Below are 16449 nucleotides of genomic sequence, written 5' to 3'. Positions count from 1 at the left end.
TTAAGAATCAACGCTGCTACAGTCCTACTCTTAACCAAAGGCACAGCACCTACCTAGACTCCTTTCGGACTGGCTGCCTCTGCCACCGAATGCCCAGTTCTTGGCCCCCCGAAAAGGGGAGTAATGTATATAGACAGTGCATTAAAAATGATTCAACATGCAACAAAGGAATATCTTAATCTAAAGAGACCACTTAAAGGCACACCATCAAATGGTCAGAAACTGAACTGAAGATGACAATTCACAATGATGTATTCAACACTTACTGCTAAAATGCTGAGGGGACTGGTTTGAGCAAAACAAAGCTATAACATTCTACACCCATCCCTTGAACCGCACCATGGCCTACTATCACTAAACATTCCACACAGTTGCAGCAATTCCTCCCCCTCTCAATTCATGCGCTTCCCAAGTCATCCAGATAGGTTCCCTTTCCGCACTATACCCCAATTAGCAAATATGGTCTTCCCTATGAATCCTGTACCATGAACCATGCTCCAAGAAGTACCATTCAAACTACACTGCTGGGACAGCAGAGTAATGTATTACCAAACAAAGCTATTACTAAAAACAGACCTGCCCTCTGCAAGCATCTGCTTGCAAATCTTTGTGCTAGGGTAAGGTAAATGAACTTAGAAATGTCACAAACCTAGCTCCAGCAGGCACCTTACTATCACTAACTTCTGGTAGACATCCTTCTGCCCTAACTGTTGTGCAGTAAATGTCCCAGGGCTTTCATCAGGACATCTAGACCCTCCTAACTGCCCTAAACCAACCTATTCATTCGAACCCAACAGTGAAATCATATAATGAAATGTTAAACCTTTCAGTCGGGTAATATGGTGGTAACTTGATATTTTCCTTTGCGCCACCATTGGAGACACAAAGGCATCATATTAGGTACCAGCACTGGAGCACCTGTAGACAAGTTTATTCGTTTATAGAAACGCAAGTTCAAGCCTGGTGTCTCCTTGGGGTAAAAAAATTTGAAAGAATTGAAATAAGTTGGGCAGAATCATGTCAACCACGAATTAGTGATGTAGGAGGTGTCCTAGAAACAAACCTTTACCCTCATCATGCTGTTTTTAACCTTGTATAAGTTGGCTACATGAGAGAATAAATCTTAGAAATACCTATCCACTCTTAATAACATTTTAAGCATAAGGAACCCTCAACAAATCCAAAAAAAAAAAAAGAACAATGGACTTGGCTGCGCCCGCCCAGCATTGTTGCTAGGAAGGAGCATCCCAAGGATAAAGCATGCCACCTTGTGTGGGTGAGGAACTACATCCTTTTTTTTTTTTTTTTTTTTTAGAAGAATAGAGTTAGTGCAGCTAGTGAGGTGTTAATGTCCCTCATACAAGTAGGGTTAATAACACCCTATCTTAGAGCTTGGCAGTTTTTGTAGTAGTATAGATAAGTGATAGAGAGGCTTACCAAGTTAACTCAAACAAAAGTCTCCCCTTACCCTTTTGGTGATTGAGCTCCACTTAAATCTCACCAACCATGACACTTACAAGTCCTTCCTCCATTCTTTATGACCATGGGAGCCATTGGCAGATCCATGGTGGGGGAGGCATGGCCTTAATTTAAAAAAAAATATTGTTTCATACTCTACCTTATTCTGATACGGTGAATCCTCCGATGTTGCAGGCAGTAGTTTAATAGAGGCCTTTTCTTCTGCAGACTGAGCCTCCAGATCCATTGCCGCCCAGTTCTCTTGCTCCATTTCCTCTGGGGATGCTGAATCCCATGCCTCCTGCTCCAGCTCCTCTACAGCATCACACTGCAGAGATTCCTGGGCCATCCGCTCCAGTGCTTCCTGCTGCAGAGCCACTCTGGTCTGCTTATCCACTGCTGCCCAGTTCTCTTGCTCTGCTTCCTCTTGGGAGGCTGCATCCCATGCCTCCTGCTTTTCTATGTCATCACACTGCAGAGTTTCCTGGGCCTCCAGTTCTAGTGCCTTCTGCCACAGAGCCTCTCTGGTCAGATTATCCATTGTTGCCCAGTTCTCTAGCTCTGCTTTTTCATGGAATGCTGCATCCCAGTCCTTCTGCTCCATCACTGCTCCAGCCTCAGACTGTAAAAGTTCCCAGGCCTCCAGTTCCAGTTCCTCTTGCTCCAAACCCACCCTGGACTCCAGATCCATCACTGCCCAGTTGTCCTGTTCTGCCACCATTGCTGCCCAGTTCTCTTGTTCTGTCAATTCTCGGCATGCTGCCTCATGGGCTTCCTGTTCTAATGTCTGCCGGGTTTCCTGCTCCAGCCTCTCTCGAGTCTCATACTCTAGAACATCCCGGGTCTCTTGCTCCAGTGCTTCTTGAGCCTCTCGTTCCAATGCTTCCTGGGCCTCCTGCTTCAATGCCTCCTCGGCTTCCTGTGCCAACGCCTCTAGATCCATTGGAGCCCAGTTTTCCTGATCTTCGGTCTCTCTGGACGTAGCTTCCCGAGAATCTCTACGTAGTATCTCCAGTATAAGCACTCTCCCCGTCTCCAGCTCCCCTGCTCTTCGAGTCACCAGCTCGTCCAAGGCTTCCTTCTGTGTCTCACGTTCTATCACCTCATCCACTGCCTGATGCAATGCTTTCGGAACTGCTGCCTCTTTGATTTCTTTATCCAATGCTTCCCTGGCTTCTTGCTCCAGCACCCCACATGCCTTCCCTTTCAGCACTTCCAGAGTTTCTCGTTCAAATGCCAATTGGGACTCCCAACCTAGTGGTTTCTTAGAGACCCATGTCTTAGAGGCCTCAGGTTCAAACACCACTTGACCTGCCTGGGCCAACTGTTTACTGTCCATCTTCTCCAATGTTTCTTGGGGTTCCCATTCCATCTGTTCTAGTGCTTCATGGTCCAGAGATTTCTGAGACTGAAGGGTTTCAGAGGTCACAACCTTGGTTGCAAATTTCTCAATTTTAAAGCACCCCATTTTTTCTTTTTCTGTTGCAACTTCATCCGTCACTTCTATGGCCTCTTTCTTAATGGTCTCCAGCAGTGGGCTCTCATCAGACTCCGTAAGGCTCTGAAGGGCACTGCTTTTAATGGAAATCTGTGCTTCCATCACATCTGTTGTTTCTTCATTCCTACCCTTGATCTGAGACTTCTCTGCAGCATGAGACCGCCCAGCTGACCAGCAATTTTCTGGTGTTCCCTCATATTTGAACTGTAATCTGCACTTTTCTTCTGAATGAGCAGACCAGTCACCACCAGAGACAATGCTCAGCTGGGATAGTTCCAGTTGTGGACTTCCATCTTCCTCAAAATCAGCCAACAGGCTTGATGATACTTCTGCATAAAATTCACAGGTAGACACAGAGGACTCGGAAGGCGGTGCCTGACTGGTGACCGGGGCTTCCAATACCGATGACAGCATTGCTGGGGAAGGCAGCGATGGAAGCCCTCGCCCTGCAAGAACAAAAAGGGTCTATAAGAATAGCACAACAGTATATCATTTATGAAGCATGTAAGGTAAAATATTCTAGTCACGCTGAACAGTCGAAATTTGCCACATAACAGAGCTTTATTTCAATTGTTTAGTCCAGTATGTCGTGTAACTCAATTCTAGTGTTTTTACAAAGAAATTATGGGAGTCTTTGCAGATCTGTGTAATAGGAATTAATGGTGTCAAGATAAGAAAGGAAAGATACAGTAAAGGTTTATCAGGTAATTAACATTATACAACATGCCAGTACTACAATTCTTATTGGAACTTCACAATTTTGATTATTATGATTGGTGGTTCACAGCAGCTCTTTCCTTCTAAGAGAGCAAAGAGCAATGTTTGTAGGAGTAGGTTTCTTCTAGCCTTTCAGTAGGCCGAGTGACTCAATATTCCTTTCAGCCTTGCCACCCTTCTATGCTCATCCCACTCGATACATTGCACATGCTTCTCTCACTGCCGTGCTGGCACATGCATCTCTCACTGATGGCACAATCTAAACCATCCATACTCAGCTCACTATCTCACTCCAGGAACTCACTCTAGGAACTACTCCCTTCCTTCCAACCTCATCTCAATTCCAGTTTTGTGCCATACTCACTAATGCCACTTAATGCACAACTTCCTATGATTGGAACATGTTCGGATACTTTGAGAGGCAGCTTTAAAGTGGCTTGGTCTATATTTCACCTCCATATGCAAGAGCATTAATACCACTGTTAAACATTTAAGTCCATGTATTCGTGTGATCCAATGTATGAAACAAGTTAAAATATGTGACATGTTTCAGAACAAGTTTTGACTGCGCCAACCTCATGTCACAATGGCAAGAGCAGTTTCCTCCAAATCACAGGTACATTTTATACTTTACCTCCAAAGCCCTATAAATTTAGAACTCAACTGAGGAGAGGCTGTGGCTTAACGGCTAGGGTGGTCAACCTCAAATCTGGGGAACCAGGTTCGAGTCTCTGCAACAACGCTCAACATCCTGTGATTCTGGGCAAATCACTTAATCTCCTTGTGCCTAGCAAAAACGAATGTGTCAGTCTGTACCGCCACTGGTGCTCATGTAAAACGCTCAGATCCCTTCGGGTCGAGTTCACACTATATAAAACTCCGGGGGGAAAAACTGATCACTGTCTCTGGTGACTATTTTGGCACTGTTAATTCTTTTTTTACTATCCAATTCTAAAGAACCAAATACATCTGTGCCAAAGAATGAAACGAGTTTTTAGAAGATTCATCATTGGACATGTTAACAATTAAAATATCTCCAAACATTGCAATCAGTACCTTTCGTTCTATCTGAAACAAAATGTAGAAGAGGAAATCCTACTAATATTGCAAAAATATGTTCACAATTTTACGCCACTAACCTTTCTGAAAGCAATCACTTCTACAGCATGGGCAAAGTAACTGCAGACCGAGAGATAGGGGACAACTGGAGCAGGTAATGCTATCCAAAGATACAATAGTCATTTCAATACCATAGAACACAGAAAAAGACTTAATTTTCAGTCTGATTTTGTGCTTGCTTACAAGTGAACAGGGTGATAAATATTTAGCAGAAACTCCGCAGAACTAATCTCAGAAGCAAGCTTGTGGAAAATGCCTTACATTGCTTAAAACAATATAATGCAATACAACTTATTAATCAAGTTTTATACATGTTAGTGGAGCCACAATGCACGTTTTAGAGCTGCACAATATGCAACATGTTCTGTGGTACACTTCAATACTCAGCACAGTTTGTGCTGCACTGTGCAAGCTGTGCTATGTTGGGTTGGACAAACACAATCTGTGCTAGTGTGTACACAGCCATATGACGTGCTGCATGTCCGCGCCTCCCTCCCCCAAATTTGCTCTGCTACATAGATCACTTACTGTAGAATTCAGTCAGATGGCACTCCATGATCTTGCTGGCAGAGAACATGTACTCCCATTGCCCTGAGAGACACCGATCAACAAAACTGCAACCATTTGCTCTTGTACTGAGATAAAGTAGCACATTTTTTGCAGCCTCTTGAACCTTCGGATTGTTAAAGGGGACACGTAGCCAACTCTCAGATCGTTTTTGAGGAACCAAACATGTAAAGTGAGTGATTTCAAAGCAATGAGATGGACCAAAGTCAAAAGGGTTTGTCACAGTGAAAGAATGATGACCATTTACAGACATGGCCGGAAGGAAGGCATAAAAAATATTCTCCAACCAGTCCAGCATGAACCTATCTTTTAGGAATACTGGACGCCTGCCACTTCAGCAACCAAAACTAATGTTTCTTGGTCAGATACCATTGAAACTGCATGCCTCAAAGAGTATCTGCCACATTCAGCTCCTAGTCCTGTGTTATCAAAGGAAATGGCATTATAATTATGAAAAGTCAGCATCTGTGTGTTCCTGTTAAGTTGACGAACCATAAATCTTTTTATTCCTGTTCATATAATTTGGTGAGTCTGTGGGGACTATGACTTGGGACTGTGGAATGGACACTCCCCCAGTAAATTAGGACCATGGGTGTGCCATCTTAAGGTTAGAAGTAGATACAGGTGGGCTGTGATGGACATGGGCTGGCTCGCTATAGGACTGGATGTGGAAGACCATCCTCACACTGCTACCGCTGGCTCAATCGGATAGCTTCAAAAGAGCTCCCTCCAGCAGATAGAATAGGTGTGTTCTAGCTTGCTGCTCTCCCAGCCACATACATTGGAGTGCTCTTGAGCAGATATCTCTGGGTTTCGGTGGTGTGAACCCAGATAGCACCGCTGTCCCAGAGTGTTTGGAGCAGACCGCTGGAGGCATCGGGCTCTGAGTGAAGTCTGAGGGAGGGAGGAGAGGAATGGGCATTCCCAGTGTTGCAACTTAACCAGTGCCGCAGTGGATATTTATGGAGACAAACGGTCAGGGGAGAGGGTAGGCCCTGTGGGAGAAGTACATTGACAGACTGAAATGATTGTTCCTAGTCACTGCAAGACGCTAGCGTGCCATTGAGCTTGAAATACCAGATTGGAAGCAGGAGAACACTCACCAGAGGCTCTGACTTTCTGTTTCTTGTCTTGCCTAGACATTTGCTCTGTCTTTGGCACAGGAGGATTGTGGCGATGGCACTTTTCATGGCTAAGCGTAGGCTGGCGTGAGGATGGGGGCGAGGTAGAGCACCCAAATTTAAGACATGGATGTAGGACTTAATTACTTGTCAGGAACAGTTTGCGGTATATGCAGAGCTACTCCCAGTGACGTCCAGACCTACTGATATATGGGCTCCCCTTACTAATTATCTTTTGACCAAGGCTACAGCTGCTGTAGATGTGGAAAATATAGACATTCTGAGACAGGAGACTTGAGGAGATCTGAACTACAGAGTAAAGACGTTAGAGAGACTAGGAGCTGGAGAAACGGCTTGTCAGGCTGCACTGGGTGACTATAGTGCAAGGAGAGATACTGCTGGACAATGATTGGGTTACTTAGATGTCTGCTACACCTATTACTGGATTGAGTATATATCAAACTGAAGTAATGTTCGAATCAAGAGTTAGATACATAAATAGTGGAAGGGGGCGAGATACACCCGTGGACTCCCGTTAATCTCAATATGAAAAATGTAACAAGACTGTACCACGAGAAGAGAATGCTTAACAATGTTGTAATGTATACCTGAGCGGAATGGATTATGTAATGCATAATGTACGTAGAAGGCGTTGTTGTGGTTTTGATGAAAAATAATAAACAGAATTTAAAAAAAAAGAATATATATCTATCTAAAAGATTTTTAACTGTGATATCTAAATACCCTCAAAATATTTGGGAGGACTCTCACACGAGCGGTTGCACGGGTGACACCAGTTATAAGGAGAAATATATTAATTTTGTCCTGATGAAGGTGGTCTTATTGAATAAACACCACTGAAACGCGTTGACGCTCTATTTTGTGTTAAATTTAGATGGTTCAACAGCACTGTGGTGACAGGGAATTAAGACTCTTGCCCTCTGTTGTACCAAAATAATCTGAATTAACTGTTGCAAGACGAAGTTAACTGTCTAGTCTTTCTCCTGTTCATTTATAATTCGGTTTGTAATTTATGCAGTTGTTTTTAATTACCTGTGCAAGTAACTTTAATGTATTTTTGTACTAGGGGAATTGTTTTTAATGATCAATAAATTCTGTTACAGACTTAAATAGAACTGTGATCTTCTTTGTAAGTGCTTTATAGTGTGATAATGGAATAAGAAGTGTGTTGGATGTGAGTAGTGGAGTCAGGCGCTATAGGCTTCTACATTAAACAAGACTAAAGGGAAAATCTTGTTTACTTTACGGTACATTGGGTGCTCCATTCCCCTTTGGTTTCAAAAGCCCCTCTCTTTGATTTAAGAGAGTACCTTGGGGAACGACAAGAAGCGGGAGAGACAATTTAAGATTTTGGGACCTTATGTTCGTATAATGCATTAGGTGAGAGTGGTCGCAATTTGTGAACCAACTTTTACCTAATGCTTTGTTTTTTGCAAAGCAGCTTATGTTCAAACATGTTGGTTCACACAATTCGGATTCGGGTGGGGGGGGCCTCTATCTGATCTACCTCATTAATATGCAAGAGATAGGTTGTAAGTTGAGACCCACTATGAATCGCTTCCATCACAGGGATTCTGGGGTCAGCAGACCACTGTGGCTGTGAATGACTTTAAATGAAGCAAATTTTCTTCCCTTAAAGGAAAACTGGATGTGTTAAAAAAAAAAAAAAAAAAAAGAAGATTCTATAACTTTAAAAAAAAATGTTTTCATAACTACCAGAGCCTACCCCATAAAAATGTTTTTCACAACATCGAAAAAAAAGAGGAAGGGGACCTTTAAGGGGCACCTATCTGTTTGCAACTGGATTAACATCTCCGATGGGCGGTTTGTAACCATCAATGATTTGCCACCGCAATTAGTCACAAACCATTGATACATAACATTAGAAATTGGAAGAGACACCCAAAACACACCTCTTTCAATTTGCAATTCGGCATATAATCTTGAACTTAACTTGCGTTTTAGCAACGAATTACCAAGTTGCAATTGGGGTTTTGAACATAGCCAAAAGCAATTTTGCTGCCGTGAAGGCTCAGATTTTGCAAATTGGAGCCTTGGTGGCCGCAAAATTGCTTTCGATACAAGGCACTTGGTTTCCTGAGGATGTGCAATTGACAAGGCCCTTGGTGTCCTGAGGATGTGCAATTGAAGCGCTTACGAAATTAAACAAGGGTACGGAGTATCTGGATAATGTTTGATGCGATTTCTCCTAAATGTGTTGGAGGTCATGCTGGAAGCTTCAATGAAGAAAATCAAGTGAGAAATATTTACTGTTCAGAGAGATCTGATAAGTTCAAGAGATTGGGAGTGGAAGGGGACAACAAACATGGAGGGCTTTCAGACAACCCACGACAGAAGTCAAGAGTCTAGAGGCACCATGATGATCAAGCTAACCAACGACGTAGACTGAAAGATTACTGAGACTTACCATATTGCACAAAACGTTCACCCTGGGAAATGCTAGGCTTTCAGTCTTTCATGACCTGAAAAGAGAAACGGTAGCAAGGCAAAGGGCAATATCAAATAGTTTCTTACTTGTTGGGTGTAGTTTTGCAGCTTGAAGAATTTTCTGTATTCACAGGCTGTGCATTATTCCCATTATTCCGCCATCTAGTGGTTGGGTCCGGGATTGTTGTATGTGCCCCCCACCCGTCCTTTTTTAGGACCCGCGTGCGAACACAGTGCATTCGCTGCTTCGCTAGCGAGACTATAGTTGCCGCTTTGGTGCTGGAAGGGAGACAGGAGGTGGCACGCGCGGACAGGAGGTGGCACGCGCGGACAGGAGGTGGCACGCGCGGACAGGAGGTGGCACGCGCGGACAGGAGGTGGCACGCGCGGACAGGAGGTGTGCACTCCCTACGCTTGCACATCTCCGGTTCACGGAGGATGGCAGCGCAAGCTTTCAGTCCTCCCCCCTCCTCCTTCGGCTCCACGGAGGCAGCGTGACCCTGGACGTCACTCAGTGTGCTGGTCCGCCCCACGTGCTCCTTTCGGTGTGTGTGCACGATACACGCCACCCCTTTTGCTTTGCCAATGCTTGTTTTTTTTGTTGGTGGGCATTGACCTACTACCATTTGGTGTCCTCTTGTGAAGTCAAGCTTCCTCCGGAAGTTCCCAACTTTGGTCGCCAGCTTCAGATTTTTTTCTTTTCATCTTTTTTTCTTCCCAGTCTCATCTTTTCTGGCAAAGGAAGGGTGGGTTCGCTAGTGAATCCAGAAAATTCTTCAAGCAGCAAACTACACCGACAGGTAAGAAACTATTTGTTTTGCAGCGAAAATATTTTCTGGATTCACATGCTGTGCATAGACTTTGTAGCGGTTTGTCAGTCTTGTGGTGGCTGGGTGGGAGGTGAGCGCTGGTTTGTGAATTGTAAATGTTGTAGAACCTACTGTCCTACTTGTGCTTCTTTATACATTTGAATGTCCACACAGTAATGTTTTGTGAACATGTCAACTGAAGACCATGTTGCTGCTAGGCAAATGTCTTGAATTCGAATATTTGCTACTAATGCAACTGTTGCTCCTTTCTTCCTTGTTGAGTGAGCCCGTGGGGCTCCTAGTAAAGTTTGTCCTGCTTGTTTGTGGCATTAACGTATGGCTTGTGCAATCCATCTTCTAATGGTGTTTTTGTTTACTGGTGGTCCCAGAAAGCTATTAGCAAAAGATACAAAGAATTGCTTAGTTTTCTAGTATTCTTTGTTTTTTTCACTGTAATACATGACTGCTCTTCTAGCGTCCAGAATGTGCTTTCTCTACTTGTGTCTGTGGTTTTTGGAAGAAACTTGGTATTTGTATAGTTTGATTTATGTGGAATTTTGATACCACATTTGGCAAAAAATGTGGATCTGTTCTCATGACAATCATGTATTTGGAAGTAGGGTTCATGTAGTGTTAGTGCTTGCAATCCACTAACTCTACGTAGAAATGTTATTGCTTCTAAAAAGGCAGTTTTTAGCGTGAGCATTTGTGGCGTTGCTTTGTGTAATGGTTCGAATAGTGCCTTCATCAGCTGAGCAAGCACTATATTTAGGTTACATGTGGGTGCTGGCAGCATCTTTGGAGGTGCGATTCTTTTTGCTCCTTCTAGGAACTTTTTGACAACATGAGAAGTGAAGAAACCATTCCCTGTTTCACCTCTTGTATACGCTACAATTGCTGCTAAGTGTACTTTAAATGATGTGTAGCTCAGTTCACTCTGCCGTAAATGTGTTAAGTACTTCAGAACTGTTTTCTCCTTGGTGATCTTTTTTGAAAGATGTTCTTTACGGCACCAGTGAGTGTATCTTCTCCATTTTGCTGTGTAACATTTCCTTGTTGTTGGTTTCCTAGCTTCTCTTAGAACTGCCATTTTGCTTTCTGGCAGTTTGAGGTGTGCAAATTCTAAGTCCTCAGGAGCCATGCTGCAAGGCTTAGGCTCTCAGGTTCTAGGTGAAGTCCCTTCCAGTCTTGCATTGTTAGTATGTCTTGTCTTTTTGGTAATTTATTCCTTTAGATATCTCTATTATCTCTGAGAACCAAGTCTTTCTGGCCCATTGGGTACGATGAGTATCATTGTCATGTGGCTGATTTTGCCTTTGTTGATCACCCTGTGTAGAAGTAGTAACGGGGGGGAAATGTAAGCAAATATCCCTGACCAGTTTATCCCTAGCGCATTCCCTATGGGCTGACTGCAAGGTCGCCTGGATGCGAAGCGTTGGCATTTCGCATTGTGGGGTGTTCCAAGTAGGTCGATTTGCGGAGTTCCCCAGTTTTGGAAAATGTTGTTGATTTCCCATTGATTCATTTTCCACTTGTGGGATGATGACCTTTGTCTGCTCAGTCTCGCTGCTTCTACATTGTCTTTTCCTGACAGATGTATTGCTATTACGTCTCTGCTCTTTGCGAATGCCAATCTCCAAAGTTGTTGACTAGAGTTGAGAGGGCTGAAGATTGTGTTCCTCCTTGCTTCTTTATGAAAACATGGTGGTTGTGTTGTCTGTTTGTATTAACACTTTCTTTCTGTAGAGCTCTTTCTGAAAAGCTTTTAAGGCTAGGAACACTGTCTTTAACTCCAGGATATTGATGTGCTTTACAGCATCCTGCGGTGTCCACAATCCCCTTACTTTGAGGTTGATCATGTGCGCTCCCCCATCCTATCTTGGAAGCATATGTTATGGTCACTGTTGGATTTGGTTGTGTATACAGTCAGACTTGTGCTACGTTTGTTTTGTTCCACCATGCTACCTCCTGATGAACTGTATTCTTGACAACCACTAGATCGTCCCAACTCCCTGTTGCTTGTGACCATTGCACTCTAAGCCATTCTTGGAACGGTCTCATGTGTAATCAAATGTTGGGGATCAAATGAATGCATGAAGCCATCATTCCTAGTATTTTCCCCACTGTCTTCACTATCAGAGCTTGCCCCCAATGGTATAGGTGTGTCTCCTTCAGGAGGGCTAATCTTTTCTTCGTGTTTGGGAACCATTTCACTAATATTGTACTGATTTCTGCTCCTAAGAACAATTTCTTGTTCCAGCTCCGGTGAGCATTTGTCCCAATATATTGGAAATCCTATTTGAACTAGTGTCTCGATCACTTATTGTATATGCTGTTTGCAGAGACTGTAGGAACTTGCTTTTACTAACCAGTCGTCTAGGTACGGATATACATGAATTACTGGTCTTCTCAGTTGAGTGGCTACACCAGCTAGGCACTTTGTGAACACTCCTGGTGCTGATTTCAGACAGAATGCTAGCACTTTGAATCGGTAATGTGTTTTGTTGACCACAAATCTTAATGGACTTGTGTCTTTTGTTCATGGGAATGTGCAAGTATGCGTCTTAAGTCTATGGTTGCCATGTAGTCTCCTTTTTGCAACCGAGGTATCACCTCTTGCAGAGTTGTCATTTTGACTCAGAGTTTTTCCGAATTTGTTGAAAAACCTCAGGTCTAATATTGGAATTAGGAAGTATGGGGAGTAAATGCAGTTGTTTCTTTCCTTGTTTGGTACCTGTTCTATTGCATCTTTGGCTTGAAGTTCTTGCACCTCTTGTAGTAGAAGAGATACTTCTCCTTTTGAATGCATCTTTGTTTGGTCTTTTGGTTGGAGGTAGCTTGTTTAGCTCTATGCAGTAACCGTACTCTGTTCTGTTTAATATCGATTTGTCTTAAGTGGTCTTTCTCCATTTTTGGAGAAAGTATTTTAACCTGCCTCCTCCTGGTGTTGTATGCTGGAGGAACTGTTTGTTCATCGGATGTTGTCTTTCTATTGAATGTATTTTTGGAATCAAACTGATGTTTTTGGAGAGTGCCCAAGCCTTGGAATGCAGTCACTTTGTTGTGGTTTGCCGGCCTCCTTGTTGTGGCAGGCCTCAGGATTGTCCTCCTTGCTGGTATTGTCAATTCCGCTGTTGCCCTTGTTGTTGTCCCTGGCTTACTTCTTGGTAAGTCTGTTGATATGTTTGATGCATGGTTGTAGGTTGATTGTTACCTCTGCCTGCTGGCCTCCTTGAGGGGGTGCCTCTACGCATGCCTCTGAATTGTAGGGCGCCCATAAATCTTGCCATGTCATTGTCCTTTTTTTAATTGGTTTAGCTTGTCATCTACAACACTACCAAACAGTTGTTCCCCATTGAACGGTGATTTCAGTATTTTGTACTTCTGGCTTGAAACCTGATATTCGCAGCCATGCGTGCCTTCTTTCGGTGATGCCGATCACCATCTGCCTGCTTGATGTCTCTGCTGCATCTAGGGCTGACTTTAAACATTTGTTCGCTATATTTTTTCCTTCTTCCACTAAGTAATTTGCTCGTCTTTGCAACTGTTGTGGCAGGTGCTTTATTAGGTCTTCTACCTCTTCCCAATGTCGATATGCATGCCTGTTTAGCAATGCAGTCTTAATTTGCTGTGCACCACTGATTTGCGGCACTCCTCTCGACCTTTCTCCCTATAAGGTCCATCCTCTTGCTTTCTTTGTCTGGTGGTGGACCAATGAAGGTAGGTACATTAGCTCTTTTCCTAGCCATATATGTTATAATTAAGTCAGCTGGCACTGACCCTTTGATGTAAATAGGGTCCTTTGAGGAATGCTTGTATTTTTTCTCCTCTTGGTGTGACTGCCTTGCATGTAGCAGGCTCTTTAAATGCTTATTTTCCTTGATCCAATACCTTGGCAGCATAGGGAGGAATGGGTTCCTTGATTGAGTAAGCATCAAAGTCTGTAGCAGAAAACATGATTGGGATCTTTCTTCCTCCAGTTGTACTCCATAGGTATTTGCTGTCTTCCTTATGACTTGTATGTACATCCCAATGTCATCTGGTGGTGAAGGCCTCAAAGGATACGTATCCACCGCCTATTCAGGTGAATCGGCGTCAAGATCTTGCCATTGCCATTGGACCTCCGAGGTCGCCGAACCCACATACGTTTGTCCCTCATCTTCTGCTTCTTCTTAAAGAAGTCTTCTTCTTCTTCTTCTTCGTCGAGCGGTTCAGGTGTTGTTAGAGGTTGTAACTCCTCGATGGCCTTTTCCCCTTCCGTCAAAGTTTTCGGCAGGATCTTTAATTTCTTCAAACTTTCATCAAATTCTTTTTTGCATTGCAAAATACTTGCCATTTCCGCTTCTAGCCTCTTATTTGTTATCTCGGACTCGTGAGATTCGACATAGAGACCTTCGGTCTTTTTTTCCGTGCTTCATGACATCGACACGGAAGTCGAAGTCCGTTTTGACCTCTCCCGTTTAGACGTCGATGCGTCATTTTCGTGACTGTTTTTCGACGTCTCCGATTTTTCTAGGGTCTTCGCCGTCACGGAGTCCTTGTCTAAGAATCTGACGGCCGCCGAGTGCTTCTACGCAGAGGCTTCTTTTGAGGACTTTGAGTCAGCTTTTCATGACTCGTCTAGCTTTTTAGAGGTCTGGGGTTCTCTTACCTCCTTCGAAGTCTTCTTCTTGACCTCTACGACAGACGTCTCGGTCCTCATCGACTTCTGGCCCTTCGGCGACGTTGTCCTCCTCTTCGCTGGAGAGGCCCAGGTCTTCAAGCGATGGTGCTGTGCCTTGGCCCTGCATGTTGTAGTTGGCTCTTCTCTGTGTCTCTCACCCTCAAAGTCTTTGGGGTGAAAGCCGAGCACAGATTGCAATCGTCACTACGGTGATCCAGTGGCAGGCAAAGGTTGCAGACCGGATGCTGATTATTTTGTGCGCACTTGTGATGACAATTTTTGCAGAACTTAAACAGTGTCTTCTCCATTACCGCGTACAGGGAACCTCCTGTATGCGCATTAGCAGTTTGTTGCCAGAGGCTGTTTTCACCTTTTGGCACACTCTGGCACCTTGAATCGAGGTCTGATACATTGAATTGCTGTTCTGTAGAAGTTTCTCCTTACTTTGTCAATTCTTCTACCCAAATCTCAGGAGCTCCTTCCGTATCAATCCAGACCAAACGGTGGAAAAAAAGAATCTGAAGATGGCGACCAAAGATGGGAGCTTCCGGAGGAAGCTAGTCGACCTCACCAGAGGACACTAAATGGTATGTTGACGCCTACCAACAACAACAAAAACAAGCATTGACATAGCCAATAGGTCTCGCTTTTGGGACCATATAAGTATTTCGTTATGCAGCACAATATCCTTGGTGCAACAACATCAACTGTTGCATGGCTAAACACTTATAAGGTCCCAAAAGAGAGACCTATTGGCTGTGCCAATGCTTGTTTAAGGTGGTCTTGAAACGGGTCTCTTTCTGGCTCTGTTTTGTGCGCATGCACAGACGGGCCGTTTTTGTTTCCAGACTGCAGTGACAGCAGACTACAGTCCGGAAAAAAAGTGCCAGGGCACAAAACAGAGCACGACAGACAGCAGGCATATCGATGTACCCTGCTCACACTACTCACAAGTGGAGAAGTTAGGGCATGATGTCATGCCAGGTGAGTGTTGTAGGGGGAAGGGAAATCCTTTGAAGAGTCATCTTCTCTCTGGATTTCCCTTCTCTTTTTGAAACTAAGGAGCAGCAACATTGTTGTTGTGTCACCAGGGCTTTAAGTGAAAGCTTTTTCAATATTTTATACAAGCCATAGTTGCTGCTTATTTATCTTATGCAACAACCATTGACAAAGGCAATAGTCCTGACTTGTAGGTTTGATGTTACTTGTATCATATCTGGATGCAATCACAGTAACAGCAAAATACAAGTTGGGCGGCACACTATGCTAAACACAGATTTTTAAAGTACACCTGAAGCACCCCTTCTTTGAATGAAATCAAAGCAAAGCATAGTGACTAAAAGAAGTCCTAGAATAGAAATTGTAATGCCTTGGTTGGTGTAGACAAAGCAAGGAGGCGATAGATAAGGCCACTTTCCTTGGAGTTTTCACTGTCTACCTTCATCTTAAACAGCAGGGACAGGCCACAAGCTGCGAGGAACTACTTGATTGAAAGCATGAAGCAATCTCTTCAAGATGCGACAGCCGGTTCCCTCACTTTGTTTTCATCACAGAAGAATAGCTTGCAGACATAGGGAAGACCCACTCCTCTGCTTGAGACATTTGAATATGGCGAAACCTTTATGGTCCCAGGAGGCATAGACAAAAGCTATATGCCTAGTTCTGTGGGCTGAAGACACCAAATGGCTTATCTCATAGGTGCAAGCAGCTTCCTGCACCAGAGGTGGAGGCTGGATTATCTGTGTTCTCCTTATACAGCAGCATTTCTGGCAGCCAGATGTCTAGAGGTGTCGTTGGGAAGGGACATTAAACAGGGAAAACTGTAGGAGTATGAAGTGCTGCAGTGATTGGGGACAGGGAAGGTGATTTGGTAAAACAGCTGGGAACTGCTCCAAAAAGAAGAACATTTACATGTTTAGCCTGCAACAGCACAAACGAAGAGGGGTTGCTGAGGAGGACAGGAAGACACCTCGGCAAAGAGGTGAATTGCTCATAAGAGAAAGAAATGCATTAACATTAGGGAACCAT

The 16449-nt window shown here is 43.8% G+C and overlaps 1 protein-coding gene across 1 annotated transcript in view; it reads right to left on the bottom strand.

Moving 5' to 3' along the window:
- Nucleotides 1–16449, bottom strand: part of LOC147663829 (uncharacterized) — a 276738-nt gene that overhangs the window by 166127 nt on the left and 94162 nt on the right. Inside the window, exon 2 of the mRNA XM_086950177.1 lies at nt 1619–3402. Coding sequence (XP_086806303.1) covers nt 1619–3370 — 1752 coding nt within the window. The 5' untranslated portion in view covers nt 3371–3402. The remainder of the gene's footprint in view (nt 1–1618; nt 3403–16449) is intronic.

The sequence above is a fragment of the Lissotriton vulgaris genome, unplaced genomic scaffold (assembly GCF_964263255.1).
Source record: "Lissotriton vulgaris unplaced genomic scaffold, aLisVul1.2 SCAFFOLD_474, whole genome shotgun sequence".
NCBI lineage: Eukaryota > Metazoa > Chordata > Amphibia > Caudata > Salamandridae > Lissotriton > Lissotriton vulgaris.
The sequence above is the reverse complement of the archived record's forward strand: the minus strand, read 5'-3'. Positions and strand labels throughout refer to the sequence as shown.